At 42.5% G+C, this 19,752-nt stretch overlaps 1 protein-coding gene across 1 annotated transcript; it reads left to right on the top strand.

Annotated features, from left to right (window-relative positions):
- Positions 1-5,586: 5,586 nt before the first annotated feature.
- LOC124199744 lies at positions 5,587-18,752 on the top strand. The gene is made up of 4 exons (XM_046595678.1): positions 5,587-7,512; positions 7,624-10,026; positions 12,688-12,981; positions 18,597-18,752. Exons 1-4 carry the CDS (start codon positions 5,830-5,832, stop codon positions 18,750-18,752), a joined length of 4,536 nt encoding a protein of 1,511 aa, XP_046451634.1. The 5' UTR covers positions 5,587-5,829.
- Positions 18,753-19,752: the final 1,000 nt, after the last annotated feature.

The following is a 19,752-nucleotide window of genomic DNA, read 5'->3' as shown; positions in this document are numbered from 1 at the left end:
TGGCCCCCAATTTACTTCCGAAGAGTTCAGGCGATTTATGCTGATGAATGGCATCGTCAACCGTATGGGAGCGCCCTACAATCCACAGAGCAACGGATTAGCTGAACGGGCCATGCAGTCCGTGAAGAAAGCTCTGGGGAGATGAAGACTTTTGAGATTTCTAACCGCCTACAGAACACCTCACAAAACCACCGGAAGATCGCAAGCGGAAATTCTTTTGGGGTGGAAAATGAGGGGACGCCTGGAACTCATTTATGCGCCACAAAACCCACCGCCAACAGATGAAATTTCGGCCAAATTTAAAATGGGCGAACCGGTGTTGGCAAAAGATCTTTGGTCAGGAAAAAAAAGTGACTGGAGGGAAACGTCCAACAGCGACTCGGTAGCTACCTCTACACCGTCCAAGTAGAAGACAATCTGCTGAAGCGGCATACAAACCAACTGCTACCCAGGATAGTCACTTACGAGAGTCGCAGAGAGGAGGCAACCACCGCGACACTTCCAGCACAAGACTTCCCAGTTCCAACCATTCAAAACACCATCCATCTCACTGCTGCAGTGGGATGGCTTTTTTTTAGATAAAAAAATTAAACCCGCAACTCGCCGGATATATATATATATATAAACATACACGTTTTCTTTTTCTCTTTCTTCGGAAAAACATTTTTTTTTATCACAACGCCTGGTGTGTCACAGCGAGTTGGTAGACCCCAAAGAACAGGCCCAATCAAGTGTAATGCGTGTATTCGGGCTGTACTGTAACGCATGCACCAGTATCCTTTATGTCTGCGGTAGTCCCTATCTTTCTCACCAGCCCTTCTCTCCGCTCCGTCTTATAACACCAGAACCCTGCACTTTCCCCTTCTATAGGCCAGCTCCCGTCTCCCTTATTTTCCTATGTAACCTAACACTATACAAACGAGATCGCGCTCATATAGCATCTCGTCCCCATCATTATAGTCATGCCAATATTGCTATCGACCTGCCGTCCCCAGCAATCCTTATATGCGACCCGGCCTAGCTTTCGGGAATTCCTCTCGGAAGGCTAGTCCGACTCAGAATATATAAACCCCGCAGTTTCCCTGTTAGATTGTCTATTGATGTGAATACCAAAGTATCGTACAGAAATGTCTTTTGTGTCCCTCTACTTGGTAAGCTTGTATTTCGTGTGTTCACTTATTAATACAATTAGTTTGGCCCAAGTGTTGGTTAGTTGAGTGTCTGTTGAGTTTCCGTAAGTGCCGCTTCCTAGCGTCAGAAGCGCCCTACACAAGAATCGACTACAATTATTGAGTGAGAGGAATTTGGAACTAAAATTTAAAATCACAAAAACTAAGGAAAAACCAAGAACCGAAAAAAGATTTGCCAAAATCTCAAAACTAGAAAAAGAAAGAGCCTTCTCCATCTATTTGTTCTTTTTTTGCCATGTCATACACATATCTGCACTACAGCGTGTGTGGTTCCTCCGTCACAAACAAATTATAGGCTTCCATCACCGATTGGTTTGAAGTTATGTTGTCACAATATGAGGTTAGTTGGATGTCCTTTAAACCAGTTAATGTTGTCAACATTGCCCTTTATAGGCGGTGATGAACCGAGTTACTGGTCGGGGTCTTCAGTTCACCCGCACTTTGAACTGCGCGCGTCTGTGGTGCGCATGCGCGTGTGTTGCGCATGCGCCGCTTTTTGGCTGGTTGCCTGGTTGCTCCCTTGGCTAGGTTCGGTCACTACTAGTTGACCGATCAAGGTAGTTCAGCCGATCCTTACAAGCTTGATAGCAAAATGTTTATTGTAATACCTTTTTTGAATAGAAGAGAGAGAACACACGTAAAGAACATAGTAGTTCAGAGACACAGTGAAGTAGTTAGAAGGTTCTTTAGACACGCTAACAAGTAAGGTACCAACGTTGAAGAGAATTTGTTTCTAGGTAGAGAGTTTGATTTATGTCCGTTAGGTGGCATTAACTAGAGAGTTTTGGTGTCGGACGCATTGTCATTGAGAAAGTGCCAATAAGGAAAGTCAAAATGTTTAAATTGTTTGGAAACGATAAAGTTCTTCCATTTTTTCTTCACCCGATGAATCCAACTCGAAAATTATTTCTTATATATCGCAGCAGAAAATCGGTAAATAAGGCAATGGCGAAAGCCTTTATACAACAACTAGCTTTCAGTAGGAGGACAGAAACACAAGCAACATTTCAGAAACGCCTCAACCCAAACAGTACAGGATGCAGAAAGCCCAAGAATTAGAGATGGATAAACAAAAGGAACCAACTGAAGCCGGATACAACCTGCCTGGAGGCGTTATCAATTAAGAACAAGGAACTTCTCGTTGTTCACGCACCGGAGCTACTAAAAAAAGCCTACAAATAAACAGGTTGCAGTATCCACAATCATTAGAGAAGAGAAAAATCCAAGCAACAGAAAAAAAGAATTAGGAAATCAGGAAGCAGGTATCAATGCTTAAATTAATTTCACTTCAAGTTAATTGTTCATGACTACGATAGTGATCGAAAACGGGACACGAATTCCGTAGGCGTGGTGAAGGTCATTGACTTTGATGCAATTCATTTCACCGGTTCCTTCTTTGACGCCTCTGCACACGCCACTAACACCGCAGTGGCGACACAAGTGATATATCCACTCCCAAAACCGTGCAGTCGACACCAGTGATACATCCATTTCCACCACCGCCATGTTGACACAACTGATGTATCCATCACAACACGGCAATGTCGACACAATAACAATGAAAAGTCATCCGTGCATTGGAGTTGCAGTAGATGCCTCCAAATCCACCGGCGAATCCACCAGCATACGCGTCAGCCTTTACCTGCGTACGCGGGGCTGTAATGCCCCGCGGCAGCCCCGTCCACTCCATGATGGCCCCAGCTGAGGACGTCACACCATGACGTCACTCCTACAACGTCCCGCCCCAACGTCACACATCAATTCGTCACGCTGACCCATCATCTACCAAGTTATGGAGAAAAAAATGAAGAGAAAGAGCAGGAAGGAAGAAAGAAAAAGATGGAAGGAAAGAAATAGAAGCTGCAACATGAAGAGAAAGAGGAGCTGCAAGGTGAAGAAAGAGCTGCAAGGTGAAGAAAGAGCTGCAAGAGGGAAGAAACCCGAAAAAGAGTGAGAGATAATCTATAAATTTCATAATTGGTACAAGTATGATTATCGTGACACTAAAATATATATACACAATGAAGATATATTTTGTTGTATTAGCTGTCACTTTTGTTTTTGGTAAAATTTGGTACCCTGCGGCGTCGCCCATACAGTTACTTTGATTTTCCTAGGATAAATGAGGGTGACTACATGAGTCGTCGCTAGATGGGGAGTTTAACCACTGTTTAGGTTTACGGACTCCAATTTTTGGAGTCCTGATTGATAGGGTGATCGGAGCGGAATAAGAGCGCGCTCTGTCCAACTCCAATAGCACTTTTTCATGTTAGAGGTGTCCGGGTTACGGATTTCAAAAGCAGTATTTGACATGGGAGGAGTCCGGATTACGAAATCAAATAGACGCGACCTTCATAAACACGTATCGTGACAGCTGATCTGATGAGTTATTTTTGTGTCTTAGCCAAATCTTATCTCCTTTTACAGACAAATTAGCGGAATTCCTGTCTTACGGTTATGAATTTTACTACTCAGTTGTAACGAACTGATTAACAAGAATATACGCACATTGGTTGCAGAATTCAGTTTATTTAGTCAGAACAAAACGAGTACGTCAACGTACACAAGTCGATTAACAACTGCGGTCCACGCAAAAACTCACCTCTTTCTCTATCCACCCACCTAGGGATTTCCAACCTCTCCCTACTTTTCTTCCTTCTCCTTTGTTGTTTCTAGTTTCTACATAGTCTAATTGGTTATTGTAAAGGCGAATTTGGTCCGCAACATTCCCAAGGCTGCCGACAGCTGCAATCAGGCATCTTTCAATCCTTCTGAGATCAGACAAAGTTTGGTTACCGGGCGTTATACTCGTTTTAACAGTGACATGTTAGTAGATCCCATCGCCGCCTGGATACAACTTCGCTATAGTTCCGACTGGCCATTTTTGCCCTTCTATTGTTTTCGTCAATCAATTATTACCCAATCCCCCACGTCCACATTTCGATTCGGCAGGAACCACTTCTTTCTCTCGATAAGAGTATGGACGTACTTCATCATCCATCTCTTCCAATATTGATCTACGATGATTTGCGCATATCTCCAGTACCGTCGTGCTTTTTTTTCGAAGATACTGTGATCTTTTGGCGGGAAATATTGATGAAGTTGATCTAGAAAATGGTTTGATGTCAGAGGGTGGCCGTCGGTTGGGTTGGTACTCACTCTTGTAAGTGAACTGCCATTCATCAACGCATTCAACCTAAACGAACACAATCACCAGCACCTCGTCGGACAACGTTCTCTCGTTCTGGGCAAGAGGCCTTTATGGCTCGTTTGCTCGGTTGTACCAACCGTTCCCATACGCCGCCAAAATATTGGGCCGCTGGAGGCGAAAAATGCCAGTGTTCTTTTTTCGGCTAGTTTCTTCGTCAGACTTGGGTCACTGGCGCGGTTGTTGAAGGCATTTCCCAGCTCTTTCTCTCCAGTGGTGACACGAGCGTATCTTCCACTGACATTTGACATTTTTTATTGGTGCTGTCGATGTTCAAAACGTTTTAGTTGAGCAAATTTTATCCTCCAGTTGATTGGAAAGATAGAGTATTCTTACTGGGCCCTTTTAGAATAGAAACGGGTATCTTACCAATTACCTTCCATACGAATTGCATGAGTCGGTACTTTCCTGTTTTCAGAATTCTTTGTGGCAAGCATGAAGAAGAATAAGTTTCCGTTGTAGATGCGTATCAGATAAGTATTACTTGAGCAGATATTTCAAAAGATAGATGCACAGCCTGCTTTCTTCTGTTTCTCAAGCAACAGCATTTTTTAAGCTTTGAAACTTTTACCTTCGTTAAAAGTAATTGACAAGATTTTCACTATGCGGGTCAAATATCTCGAGGTTATTTTTATAGTTTTGCACTAGATTTGTGCCAAATTTAGTGCTGCTGACATATATTTAATGTTTCATCATCTATTTATTCAGAATAAATTGGCTTTGTTTCTAACTTCGCCAACGAAAGGGAAACCAGAATATAAACAGGCCATGGCGGAAATCAAGACTTCAATCTACCTAACTCGCATCAAAATGGAGCGATGCTGGACTAAATACTTCCCTACAAATCTTCTTACTTTTGTTTCACTGGGTTCCTGTTTTCCGAAGTATCACCGAAAGCGCATCGCAGATGGGACACTATAAATTGGATACAATTAATATGAGGGTTAAGTCATCACATTTTTAAAATCGCCCCAACAATTGTTGTCCGAAAATTCTGTGTACGATTCCACCCTCAAAAGCTTTGAACGCATTCGAGTAAATGGAGACACAGAAGTCTACTCTGATAAATGGGATAGAAGCTACGTAAAAACCCACACACTTTTCATATGGTCGAATAGAGTAGTATTGGGCTTTTAATTTTGCGCGTGCTTAAAGTCCTTGCTGGATTTGTCCTTGACAGATCCAGCAGAGGCTTCCCTACACCCCGGCTTTGCCCTTACTCCCAAGTCGACTTTGTCCCTTATGTCACGACGAGCCCACTCTCTTGTAACTGTACGGGTACTGACATAGTCGTTAATACATCCAAGTAAAGAACCTAACAACTGGCGACGAGGATTTAAGATAAGAAACCACGTGTTGGTAGTGAAGGAGTGACTTTACGTAAGTGTTATAAGTTATCATTCTGGTTATTTATGTTGGTTATTTGCGGTTATGAACCGTGGTAAATCAAGAGGTAGAGGTAGACTGGTGGAATCCCAAATTGGACAAGAGCAAGATATAGAGAGTCAACAAGAAGAAGAGGGAAGTATCCCTTTTGTGACAGACAGCATTCAAGAGCAGACAGCAAGATCCACAGAAGAAGCAGTGGCCGATCCTGTAATTCCACCACCAATGGCGACTAACGTGATTGGAACATTGGAGCCGTTCAACACTGAGACGGGCAAGTGGCAGGTATACGAAAAAAGACTTCAACAGTTCTTTATTGTTAACAGTATTACCGAAGATGTCAAGAAGAAGGCTTATTTGTTGACTGTGCTGGGAGCCGAAATTTGTGATTTGATATGGGATTTATTTAGTCCCACAGACCCCACGGCTGCAACGGTAACACATGATATGATTTGTACAAAGTTAAGAGAGCATTTTGTTCCTACAAAGGTGGAGATTGCAGAGCGTTTTCGTTTTTTTCAACATAAGCAAAAACCAGAAGAAACCATAGCAAGTTTTATGGCATCGCTACGAAACCTCGCCAAGGATTGTTCTTTTGGAGACTTTCTTAATTCAGCCTTAAGAGATGCTTTCGTGATAGGCCTGCAAGATCAACGGATTCAAACGAAGCTGTTGGCCGAATCGGCCTTGACGTTGGACTCTGCATTCAAGATGGCTGTCAGCATGGAATCCGCAACCCAGCAAGCCAAACAACTTAGACAAGAAGAACCAATCAACGTTTTAAGAACTCGTACTACGGGATGCTGGAGGTGTGGTGAACCTCATAATCCGGCAGGGTGTTATTTCAAAACGCAAGAGTGTTTCTACTGCAAGAAAGAAGGACACCGGGCAGCTTGCTGCCCAGAGAAGCAAAAGAAGAAAAGTCGAGAGTCAGAAAAGTCCAGAGAAGAAAAGGCAGCAATCCCCAAGAAGAAAGACAGCACAAAGAAAAATCGATTAAACTTTGCAGATAATACCGAAGACGCCGAGGGATTGGAAGATTTTGATCCTGACACAGATTTTAATTTTTTCTATCTGCCAGATCCGAACAGGTCCACAAAACCGTTGGTGACAACTCTGGATATAGATGGAAGAAAGGTGACCATGGAGATAGACACGGGAGCCGGCTTCACCATATTTTCAGAAAAGGAATGGAGAAACCATGGTAGCCCGAAATTGGAAGACACGCAGGTGCGTTTACGGACATACACTGGCCAACCAGTGGACATAAAAGGAAAATTCGTGGCAGAAGTATCGGTACAGGAACAGAGTAAACAGCTACCAATCCTTGTCGCCGGAGGCAATGGGCCACCACTGTGTGGCAGAAACTGGCTTCGCGCGATGAGACTCGATTGGAACCAAATACTGCAGCTGACTAACCATCCTAGTACCATACCACGTTCTAATATGTTACCTGACTGTTTCCAAAAGAAATTTACAGATTTGTTTTCAACAAAGCTTGGAAAAATTCGAGGACCGCCAGTGCATCTAGATCTTAAGGCGGAAGCAGTGCCTAGATTTCATCGGGCTCGCCCCATTCCTTACGCCTTAAGAGCCAAGGTTAAGGCAGCACTGATCAAGCTGACTGAAGCAAAAGTATTGAAAAGAGTCCGCCATAGCAACTGGGGAGCTCCCATTGTAGTCGTGCCTAAAGCAAATGGTGACATAAGAGTGTGCGGAGACTACAAGGTAACTGTAAACCCATTTTTAATCGTTGATCAGCATCCGTTGCCACTCCCAGAAGATATTTTTGCAACGCTGGAAGGTGGTGTATTATTCACGAAACTAGATTTGTCGCAGGCCTACAACCAGTTGGAGTTGGATGAATTTTCGCAAGAACTGTGTACAATCAACACACCTGAAGGCCTGTTCCAGTACACCCGAATGCCGTTTGGCATTGCTTCCGCACCAGGAAAATTTCAACGAGTGATGGACGATCTATTTCAAGACACGCCATGGGTAAAGTGCTATTTAGATGACATCCTAATTGCCGGCCGCACAGAAAAAGAACATTGGACGCGAGTGGAGATAGTATTGCAGAAACTACAAGAAGCAGGGGTTCGGCTTCAACTGGAAAAGTGCAGTTTTGGAGTGCCGGAGATACCCTATTTAGGATTCATTGTATCCAAGGACGGACTTAAAACATCACCAGAAAAGATCAAAGCTGTGCAAGACTCCGAAAAGCCTCATAACCTTACTTCTCTGCGGGCATATTTAGGATTGGTCAACTATTATGGAAAGTTCATCCCGAAATTGGCTCATGTGTCAGCCCCGTTAAACGAGCTGTTAAAGAAGGAGAAGCCTTGGAGATGGGAGACGGAACAGCAAGACGCCTGGCTGGAAATCAAACAGCTGTTAAGCTCAGCAGAAGTATTATGCAACTACAACCCGAAATGGATTCTGAAACTAGCCTGCGATGCATCACCTTTTGGAGTCGCAGCGGTATTGTCTCACATCTTACCAGACGGATCCGAACGACCTATTTCGTACGCCTCCAAGAGCTTATCAGCATCTGAAAAAAATTATTCTCAGCTGGACAAAGAAGCGTTGTCTATTATCTTCGGTGTTAAAAGATTTCACTCGTATTTATATGGGCGCAAATTTACTTTAATTACTGACCACAAGCCTCTACTAGCCATTTTAGGTCCAAAGAAAGGAATTCCACCACCGGCTGCTGCTAGGATGCAACGTTGGGCGCTCATATTGGCCGCATACTCCTACGAATTGGAGTTTCGAAAAACCACCGAGCATGGAAACGCAGATGCATTATCCCGGTTTCCCTTAGAAGATCCATCGGAAACAGTGGGACAGCTACCAGAATTAAGTCATTCCCGGCCGGAGCTGTTTGGAACAGCATTGGTAACCAAGGACGTACGGGAATCCACCAACTTTGATCCAGTACTACAGGAGGTGTCCACCAGATTACGAGACGGATGGCGATTTTCGGATAAAGTCTCTTCAACATTAGCCACCTTCTATAGGAAAAGAACGGAATTATCCATCAAGGATGGGCTGATCTTATGGGGAAACAGAGTGGTCATCCCAAAAACACTGCAGCCGCAGGTGCTATCACTATTACATGAAGCGCATGCAGGGATCGTGAGAATGAAGGCTGTAGCAAGAAGTTTTGTATGGTGGCCAGGATTAGACAGTCAGCTGACAGAAATGGCCACGTCATGTTTACCTTGCCTTCAAACCAGAAATAATCCGAAGAGAAGAAAAGAAGCTGCATGGCCAGTTCCCGATCAGCCATGGTCACGCCTCCATGTGGATTTTGCAGGTCCGTTGCCGAGTGGTCAATATCTTTTTGTGTTAATGGATGCCACTTCCAAATGGCCAGAGATTTTCCGGTTAAATAGGATTACCTCGGATACTACAATATCGACACTTAAAACTATTTTTGCCCGTTTTGGACTCCCCAGCGAATTGGTATCAGACAACGGACCACAGTTTACATCGGAAGAATTCAAACGTTTCATGTTAGTAAACGGTATTGTTCATCATAGAGGAGCACCATATCACCCTCAGACGAACGGACTGGCAGAACGGGCGGTTCAGTCGGTGAAAAAGGCCTTACACAAGATGAGAGATCAGCCCGGAACATTCGACGACAAACTCCAGCGCTTTTTGACCTCTTACCGAAACACACCGCATAAATCTACTGGAAAAACTCCTGCGGAAGTACTATTGGGTAGACAAAATCGTGGAAAATTTGATTTGTTTCAGCCAACCGTCCTAAAGAAAAAGGAGAAGATCGAAGCGGAGTTCCAGGCAGGAGAGAAGGTGATGGTGAGGGATTTCCGTCCCGGAAAGAATAAATGGCTGGAAGGAGTAGTTAACCATCGTATCGGAAGTTTTTTGTATGAAGTACAGATTGGAAATCAAATCATGAAGCGTCATTGCAGCCAATTACTGCCGAGAGGAAGAACCGAACCGGAAGAAACAGGTCACGTGATGCTACCCCAAGTGGAGTCGGAATCGAGAGATCAACTTGTGGTGACAACCGGAATCGCGACGGAGAATCAACCACCAATGGCCTCCCCTACACCAAGCCAAGCGACGGCGGGACCAAAGGATCTGCCTGCAGTTCCAACCGAAGCAGAAGTTATGGAGAAACAACCGGCAGTTTTGTCACCCCCACCGCGACGTTCAACTAGAGCATGCAAATTACCCAACTATCTAAATGACTATGTGTTGAAAAATGTACATTTTTGTTAGAACAGAGGAGTTGACAGATCCAGCAGAGGCTTCCCTACACCCCGGCTTTGCCCTTACTCCCAAGTCGACTTTGTCCCTTATGTCACGACGAGCCCACTCTCTTGTAACTGTACGGGTACTGACATAGTCGTTAATACATCCAAGTAAAGAACCTAACAGTCCTATAAAAAGGGAATAGATGGACTTGATCCATGATGAACATATATTGCAAGGTATTGTAAGCTATAAAACTCAAGTGAAGGAAATCAAGGAAGCTGAATACGAAAAAAGATATGAACGAGCTATCAAAAGCCTATGGCATCATCCGAACAGTCATATCTTTCGTCTTTACATGGCTTCGATGCAACCTAGGCTTTTTCCTAATAATTACATGCATCTTTCTGACGAGGGATTCCTAAACTGGGAACTGGATTCGTTACTGGGAGTTTTGATTGCAGAAAACAGGATAGATCTTGCAATAAAAAAACTGCGATTTATCTTTACTGAAATCTCAAAAATAATTTACCTCTCTCCCTGAAATCCAATATGATGAAGCAATAGGCAAGGGCAAATTTTCGTTTTGCGCGTTTGCAATGTCTTCACTGTCAATTATGATACCTCTGTCTCTTGCTAAATATGTGACATGTGATGAAAGCTCACATGATGTAAAATATCGCGCATATTTGCGTTTCTTTAATGTTACACCTTTACCAAGGATCAGCTAAAGCTCACCCAGTTTAACATTCAATGCCATATTTCCGCTTGTGTTGTACTGCACCAAGATTTCGGGCTATTCAATTACCCCAAAACTTTATTTTATTTCTCAGATTAGATTACACGGGCCCCTGCGATACTCGTCTTGTTATCAATGCGAATCCAAAAATGTCCCATTTTAAAAAGTTTTTGCAATTTTAAGAATGTTTAGTTGGCCTTCAATCATCAACAACTCCTTCTTCCAATTTCATTTTTCTCATTTCTCATTTCCATTTATTTTCACCAGTATGGTGAATATAATAATAATAATAATAATATCTATTGACCAGACTGGATATTTATTTCTCAGGACAATCAATCGCAAGAATTTCCCGAACAAAACAACATCTGCGTATGGACCTGTTTTTACATTCATGACCATACATTTCTCAACAACACATCGGAAATCACTGAATTGGTGGACAACAACCTCGTTCCAAACGCAACAAGTCGTTTTCGAATTGGTCCATCAATTTCATGGACGACATCTGAAGAGCTTCCCGGATTTAAAAAGTCTATCTGGGCGTCGTTGTCTACCTACCAATGTCCGTGTGTATCTTGTGTGTGTATTTGTCACTCGATCAAAAATCCTGTTGATCAAGGGGGTAGGTAGAAATTTGAAATCAACAGGTTGCTAGTTCATCTGACGATCAAATTGGAACGAGAGGAGCTGCACACATGAACAAGCAACCAACACCAGCACAACCACTACTGTCGATATTGTGTGGGTCACTTGATCACAAATCCTGTTGATCAAGGGGATAGGTATAAATCTGAAAACAGCAGGCCGCTAGTTCATCTGACGATCAAATTGGAACGAAAGGAGCTGCACACACGAACAAGCCACCAGCACTTCTTAACTACTTCTGTCGAGACGGCCCTCCACGCGATTCCTTCACTTGACAGTACACACCGACACCCTCATGGATGATCCTGAAACTGACCATGTGTAGGTGGCAGCAGTCAGGGTAATTGTTAATGTCTGGTAATTCGGTTTGACCATTGTCGTGTTTTTATATGAATCTTCGAGAAGAGGCAGAAGGTTTTGTCTTGAATTTCGTTTAATAAAACAGTGTGATTTTCCTTAAAGAATTGGCCATAACGTCAATTGTCTGTTGTTTCCAATTGACGAGTCACTTCATGGAAGCATGAAAGACTGATCAAGAGTTTAACAGCAAAAGGCAATAAAACTCAGGAACCCATTTTAACAATGTTAACATAAATTTTTTTATCAAAGTAGTCTGTAAAATTAAAAAATTTCAATTTTTAAAAACATATATCAGATTATTTATAGGCCAATATGTTACTTGGTTCCAGCTCTTCAAATAAAATTTTGCGAACAGGGATTTGTAGAGCCTCTCTGATTTTTTTGACAGAAGCTGCATAAAATCTGATTTGTACTACAAATCAGACCTTCAAATTTTGTAGGTTGAGACGGAGGATTTTTCTCGAATGCCATTTTTTTTTAAATCGAAGCAAAATCACCCCTTAAGTATTTAGCGTATTTGGCCTAATCAACAGAACCAATAATTTTGTGGAATCTTGGTATAGATGGCTGAATGAACGGATGGCAACTTCGCATCTCAATCCTTGGGATTTTCTTTGTAAATAAATCCCTGTGATTTACAAAATTCTATTACTATTTCTTTCGTTCATTTTTTCTAGATTTTATGAAAGAAGCAGAAGATTCCAAAGATCGTGATTAGTAAGCCGAATCACAAAACATTCGAGCAACTCGAAGCCAGCCTCTGGCAAAGCGTAAGAGAGATGACACAATCGCCAAAAATGAGAAGGACTTCATTGAGGGAGTAATATCCCTGCGAGAATTCCTAAGAAAATCAAGGAATCTTACTGAGCCAGACGTAAATGCATAATTTAAAAACATGCATCTTTGAGTTTTTTTTTAACTTCTAGCATTATTTTCATCTGAGAAGTCGTAACAGAGCTGATTCGCCTGTAAAGGAAACCATTCAACCTAGGAGACGCTTTTCGGCTGGAACAATAAGGGCACCTCCAATTGCAGCAGAGATTAGTGCTCCTTCTTCAGTGGATGATTCTTCTTTTGAGCCTGATTTTCCAACTACAGCTTCTGGAGCTCTTGCAGTCGTGGCTTCTATAGAGCCTGATTTTGTTCCTCCCGTTGAAAAGTCTGAACAACTACTGCCAAACCTTGTATTAGCTACCGGTCGTCCACGTCTGGCTACTAAGGTAACCCGCCGTTATTATTAATTTGATCACATGTTCATTTGTTTTTTCGTTGTTCGGAATTTCCATGTTCTTTTTTAAATGTTAGTTTTTTATATTGAGGAATTGATGACCAAATACATACATTTTTGACAAAAAGGTCAGTTGTTATAATGTAAGGGGGGCTTTAAATAGGGGGGCATTAGTTACGGGGGCATTTATTTTTTGGGGCGCCAGTCGGAGGGCCATTGGAGCAAAGCAAGGGAGGCATTTGTTGAAGGGGGTGATCGTTCACATGCCAATGATGCTTCATATTTTTCCATGCAGGAATCCAGCAGCGGATCATAGGAATGTTTGGCCAGGCTTGCAATATGGCGTTTGTAATAGCTTTTTCTGCATCAGTAACAATTATCACTTTTTTATTCAGCTACTTTTGGAATAAGTTCCACTACTCGCGAGAAGAAAAATTCATGAATGCATTGCAATCTATCCATATGAAACATGAATATCAGAGGAACTACAGGCATTTCTTTGAACTCCGTTTGCCTATACGTCAGCACGGAAACATTATAGTCGTCTACATAGAATTTTTTTAAAAATTACATGGTAAACACATAGTTGGCAATCCATTCCGCTCAAATAATTTTGGGACAGGCCTTTATAGAGATAACTTTGTTCCTGAATACCACAGTTTAATTTTTTTTAAAAAAGTAAACTAACCTTTGATAAAAACAAGTGAAGATTTGATGTGGAGTTATGGTTATGTCGTTAATGAAATTCGTGTCCTATGCAATATCGATAAAATGATCAATTCTGTCATAACGTAACGTGCTTTGACTCGTATTGAATTTAGGTGTTCTGCACTTCCTTTAAATTCCGCACAACGTCGATATTCTGCCGTCAGTCTAAAAGATTCTCGCTATACACCTTGACGGAAAATTTGTCTTTTCCCAATTTGAATTTTTGGAGATCAGACTTTTGGTTTGAGTAAATAAATTTTATTAAATTCGTCTACTTTAGGTAATTTGTGGAGGTTTCGAACGTGATTGTAAAGAGGAAAAATTCATACCATATTTTAAGGATTGTGAAAGAATCAGCCAGTTTCGGGTAACATAGCAGATCCAGCGAAAAACCTCAACCGAGGATACCCCATTGTGAAATTTGTTTGTAATGAAAACCCTCACGATTCCGTCGAGCTGGTAATACTGCGTCTTAGTATTATCTAACCCGTTAACATCTACACACAAATAGAATGTTAAGAAATAGCAGGAGGGACCAAACTAAAACTGACCTTGATTGCCACGGAAAGTTGTCATATTTGTGCATGCATTCCTGGGTCTAAAGATACTTTTTCGAGATCAGGAATTCAGTAACTCTAATGTAACATTTTACGTCGTCGATTTCGTTGCGAAGGACGATTTTGAGATCGCCTTCAAAAAACATAAAAAAGGGACATATGGCTTTCATCCAATTCTTTGACAGTCAGGACGCGGCGATAACCAAAGATGCCTTTGACGGAACACCGTGGAAAGTTACAAATGCTCACCTTACGTGAAGACCAGAGAGGAACGACACAGGTCCCAATTCCCAATTTGACGGAGCAAATACAAAAAAAGAGGAAAGAACAAGCTAACAGGTCGATTGGGCCGATCCTCAGGAGGAGGAGGAGCACAATATTTCAAAATTAAGTTATTCTGTTTGGGTTTCAGCTTAGTTGGCAGAAACATGATGTAATTTGTTGGGAATGTATTGACACCCCAACAGCCTATTTCAAGATTTGGCCGTCGGAGTCACTTGCCGCGTCATCTCAACGATTACTGCCTTCGGGGCCCCCGTTTGATGGTCCCATTGTCACCATCGTACCCTTTACCCGAAGTGTGTAAGCCGCCCGATTCTGTGCTAGAAATAAATTAGTGTGAAAGAAAAGTCAATTGGGTTAACACCTTACTCTCAAGTGTCGTTTATTTCCTCATCTTTTGGTATGTAACCGGTAGACACTTCCGGCAAAGTGTTACATTCCGAACATGGTCCTTCGAACGGATTGAATTCAGTATCCCTTTTTTTCCTTTATTGTTAATCGGCTCACACTAAAGCTTGTTCCCTTCTCAATTCCCAAAATCTTATTTCTTTCTTTGTTTCCCCCTTTGAATAATTTCGTCGGGTAAACGTCGACTTTTGCCAAGCAAATTTTTTTTCTCTCTCGATTTAAGTCGGATTGCTCATTAACTGTTGCTTTCTCATTATTGTTGCTCTTGTCACACAAATAGAAATCTTGAGGTCTAGTTAAACCAGACTCCAAAATTCTCTACAAACTAGACGTACATTTAATTGAACAGTTTCTTAGTAAAGATAAAGAAAGTCGAGAGCCGCCATTGGAAAAAATTTCTTTTGAGAATAATTTTTTTTTCTTAAACTCGTAAATAAACGCCCACCACGTGGGTGGTCATTTTGGTTTTCGATTCTCATTCTCTCACTCCAGTATTCTCTCCTCTCATCCATTCATCATATTTGGCGCTGGTTGTGTTAATGAAAGGCTCGTTTCCTGGGCGAAAATATTTGTAGTCGCCCCAACCATCTGTGTCTCATATCAATTGTATTGCTTGGTTATTGAGAAATAATTGCTTTGTCTCTTTATCAACTTCCGCAGACTAACGGAGCGCCTAAAACGGTAAGCCACTCCAGCACAGAAATAGGACGCAATAAGGCAAGGAAAGAGAGGGTAGGGGCCCGTCTTCGAGGAGAGATCCCTCCGTGGACACGAGAGTGTATACCCAAGCTGTACCACAATACGCCTGAAGGGAAACGGGAGGCCGCTAGGAAGAAACGGGAGGCCTATCTCAATAGGCCCCTAGTCCCAGCTGCAGTACTGCCGTCGGACGTTTCTGATCCAAAAGCGGAAGAGCATCAACTACGTGCCAGGAGAAAATACGTGCTGGGAGGATTGGAGAGAGGATACCCCCTGAGAGAAGACCCCCACGACTGCCGCATCTTCCATACTCCAGCTCCACTGGACGGATTTTTGCACATCGCAACCAAGTATCTAACACCGGAACAGCTGGCAGAAGCCGTTAGCCGGTTTTTAGTGGCAACATTCGATACAAGCCAAAAGAGGAAGACGCTATCGCAACAGCAGCTACAATTCCGAATCCAACTCCAGCGTCAACTTCGGGAAGAACGGTGGTCTTTTCGGAGCCAGCTCCATCTACAGCGGCTCCAGCGGTTTTATGTTTGTTATAAAAGCCACAAGGGATCCAAACGGAGTTGGCCGTGGCTCCACCAGAGGTCGCTGAAAAACGTACTGAACGTACTGAAAAACGTATTGTATTCTAGGGATGATGGTGAATGCCATTAAATACAAACGTGTTTAAACCTTACTCTAAATCTTTAATCTTAAAAAAAAAACGTGCAAAGTTGCCGAATTAAAAAAAATACCCTTTCTCTCATTCTCTCTTCAAGTATTGTCGGAGCCGGTTACCAAACTAGCTCTATAATAAAATCTAGTATTGAAAATTTGTGATTCCAAGCATATTGTCGGAGCTAGTAACAAACTAGCTCCATATTAATTATTCTCAAATAGGCAGAGGGGAAACCGGCAAAAAGAGTGCCCCACGAAAAAGGAAAACTCAACCAAAACCAAGCGGAAAGACGCGGAAGTTTGGCCATCTCTGACTAAAAGATATAGTTAATCAACTTGCATTGAAATCATTAATCTGTATAATTTTTCTCACTCAACAGACGTAGCCACTTAAACAAAATGGTTCCACCACCAACATCAAAGTCATCAAGATCTGGTGTGAAAAGCCACATCACAAAACAGATAAATCAACTGAAGACCTACGAATCAGTCACGATGACATTAAAAACGTCAAATGAATTGGACGACTTGAAACAAAATTTGAAGAAAAGTTTCGAAAGTTTTCAACAGCTTTCTATAAAGATTTAAGATGAGCTGAATACAGTGGATGCTCCCAAGAAAAATACGAGGCAGAAGATGAATATTCCAAAGATGCCGAAGAGGAAGTTTATGCTGCAAGAACAATTCTGAAAACGAAGCAGCAAGAATAGGAAATCATTAAGAAAGACGAAGAAATGCAAAAAGCGGCAGACATAGAAAAACAGAAAGATGAATAAAGCAACAAAAGGACTCAGCAGATGCTTCAAAAGAATCAACAATTAATCACAACCGCAATGCAGCAAATAATTGCAGCAATTTCCGCAGCCACCACACCCACTGTGACGGTAAATGCAGCACAAGAAGTCGCACAAGCAACGCGACTCCCACAAAGACAAATTCGCCACTTTAGAGGCGATATCTTGGAATGGACATCATTTTGGGAGTCTTTCAATGCAGCAATCCATTCCTCCAGCCTCACGACAGTACGAAAATTCGATTATTTAAAAGAGTACCTTAAAGGAGAAGCCCGTCTTTTTGTTGAAAATTTAGAGCTCACCGACGCAAACTATGAAATCGCCATAGACAAGCTGAAGAAAACGTACGGGAAAAAGGAGGTGCTAATCAACGCCCATTTTAACAAGCGATCCGCCACTCAAAGAGACCGTTTTGGGGGTTTTTGATTTTTCGGAAATCGTCGCTGGGGGTTATAAAAATAAACAAATAGATGGGTTTTGTGCAAAATTTTTCGCTTAGTCGATTGCTAAAAACCGCAATCGCCTAGCTTTTGTAGTTTGGGAGATATTTTAAAAAAACTGAGAGGGGGTAGCCGAAATTTGGACTTTTTTTTCGTTTTTTGTGCAGCAGTTTTCTCGTCAACTGCTGCACCTAAAAATAATCCAATTGGTTTAAAATGATGGGATAGCCCGTCTCTTCAAACCATTTTAATGTTTTTTAAATATTCGGCTTAGAAGCCGAGATATTAATGATTGAAATTTTGAAAAAAATTTCCAAAAATTTCTTCGTTTTTTGGCCATGCCGGCCTTCATCCCGTAAGCCACCTAGCGCTCGCGAAAGCAAAATTTCCCCCTCTTTGCCTTTAGGGTCTGTTGGGGTGGTCTCCCTCATAACGTCAGCCTACACCTATCGAGAGGGGGTGGTCACCACAACAGACCCTAAAGGCTTCACCAAGAAATTGTAATCGATGCGGAGGTCGACATCATAAGCACTATGTGAGCGGAAGGACACAAGATTTGCAGACACATCCGGAGCCGGAACATCCAGCTCCACAGTATCAGGAAATGCAACAGCCGTCACCGCAGCATGTACAAGTATTAATTATGGTATTAAATTTTTGTTGGTTAATCTGTGGAAAGGGATACATCTTGCAACAAACGTCTTTTTGCAGTGGTCACCACATTCTGCTCATCACAGCAAAAGTACGCATATAGATGTTAATCCAACCAAAAAGTAGCAGACAAGCAAAAATTCGTGCGCAATTTACACCAATGCGCACCAGAGAAAGACAGAAGGAAATGTAAACATCATCTATCAATCGTAACTAAAATTTTCGTTCTTCTATCGGTCGCAGGGGTGCGAATTGGCGTAAACTGCATGTGCACGATTTTTGGCTTGTCTACTTGATGATGAGATCTTCTAGCCAGCTTTCTTTCCGAGTATGTTGTGCCTTAGAAACATCATCATGAATCATTCAAATCAAAAGTTAATTTTCAATATTGAAATGAAGGAATTCGCTCACGAAGAATCTGAATTCTCCGACAGCGGCTCTCGCGCTGGTGCCGAAACAACTCAGCAGGATGGGGAAGAGGAAGCAGCCACTGACGAAGCTTTCGGTAAAAAATCTATTAGGCAAATGGCAGTCAGATCAGTTTGGAATGACTGATAAGTTGTTTTTGATTTTCAAATAAGTCGACCAAGTGGCAGCAGCAAATTTACGAAATTCGGGCAACGTGGCAAGATCCAATGGCCGCCTGGGATACCCACCGACGCCTGGGGAGACGACACCACTCAGCTCAACACCTCCGCCGCCAACACGACCACCACGTCTGTACAATTAAAACTGCCAGAAGCGTCATGGATTAGGTGCATGCCAGTGGAGATGACAGTGTCATCAAATGCATCGTTTTCTATCCCTACACGGTACGTTGATATCATTTTTAGTTCCTTTTTGATCTTTCACTTTATATTTCTCCGTTTGGGAAATAGGCACAAAATGCGAATGAGCTCTCCATGATGGAAAACGAAGAGCTGGAAGTTTTTCTGGCCTTTTCCGAAGGCGACGGATGGGTCAAAGCTCGGAATTACAAGGGAAAGGAAGACTACATGCCTGAAAATCATATACCTGGACCTTCCCGCCGACGATGAGCTGCCGTGTGGAGGTGACGAGGACGCCAAACAGAACGTCCATGAGCATCCAGCAATTGTGGAGGAAGTCGAGCCGGAGGAAAGGGCACGATGAAGAGGAAGAAGAATTCGTTAGTGCAGAAGCGGGAAGAGTTTACCCGTTGGAGAACCAAATTTCCTTCTCCTCAGTCGACTACACTTACCAGCAGCAGAGAAATGAGGCCCGAAGAAGAAGATGAGTTCCCTGGGCCGGCCGAAAGCGATCCTTTACCTCCACCTCCTCCACCCATTGCTGCCCGAGTTGTGGAATTGTCTCCCGCTTCCATCACTACCTCGGATGATATTTCTACCCTGGATTGATCAATCAATCCAACTCCTCACGTTTAACTTGGAATCTTTCAGTTTGACGAGGTTTTTATTCGGACAGGTGTCTTGAAGGTGTATTACTCCCCGAAATGTAATACACTCTTTGCTGTTGATCCATTTGACACGAAAATCCGTTTACTCCACGCTACTTGGCTATAATGGGCGTTTCAATC

This window comes from Daphnia pulex, chromosome 8 (genome assembly GCF_021134715.1).
Source record: "Daphnia pulex isolate KAP4 chromosome 8, ASM2113471v1".
Lineage (NCBI taxonomy): Eukaryota > Metazoa > Arthropoda > Branchiopoda > Diplostraca > Daphniidae > Daphnia > Daphnia pulex.
The sequence above is the reverse complement of the archived record's forward strand: the minus strand, read 5'-3'. Positions and strand labels throughout refer to the sequence as shown.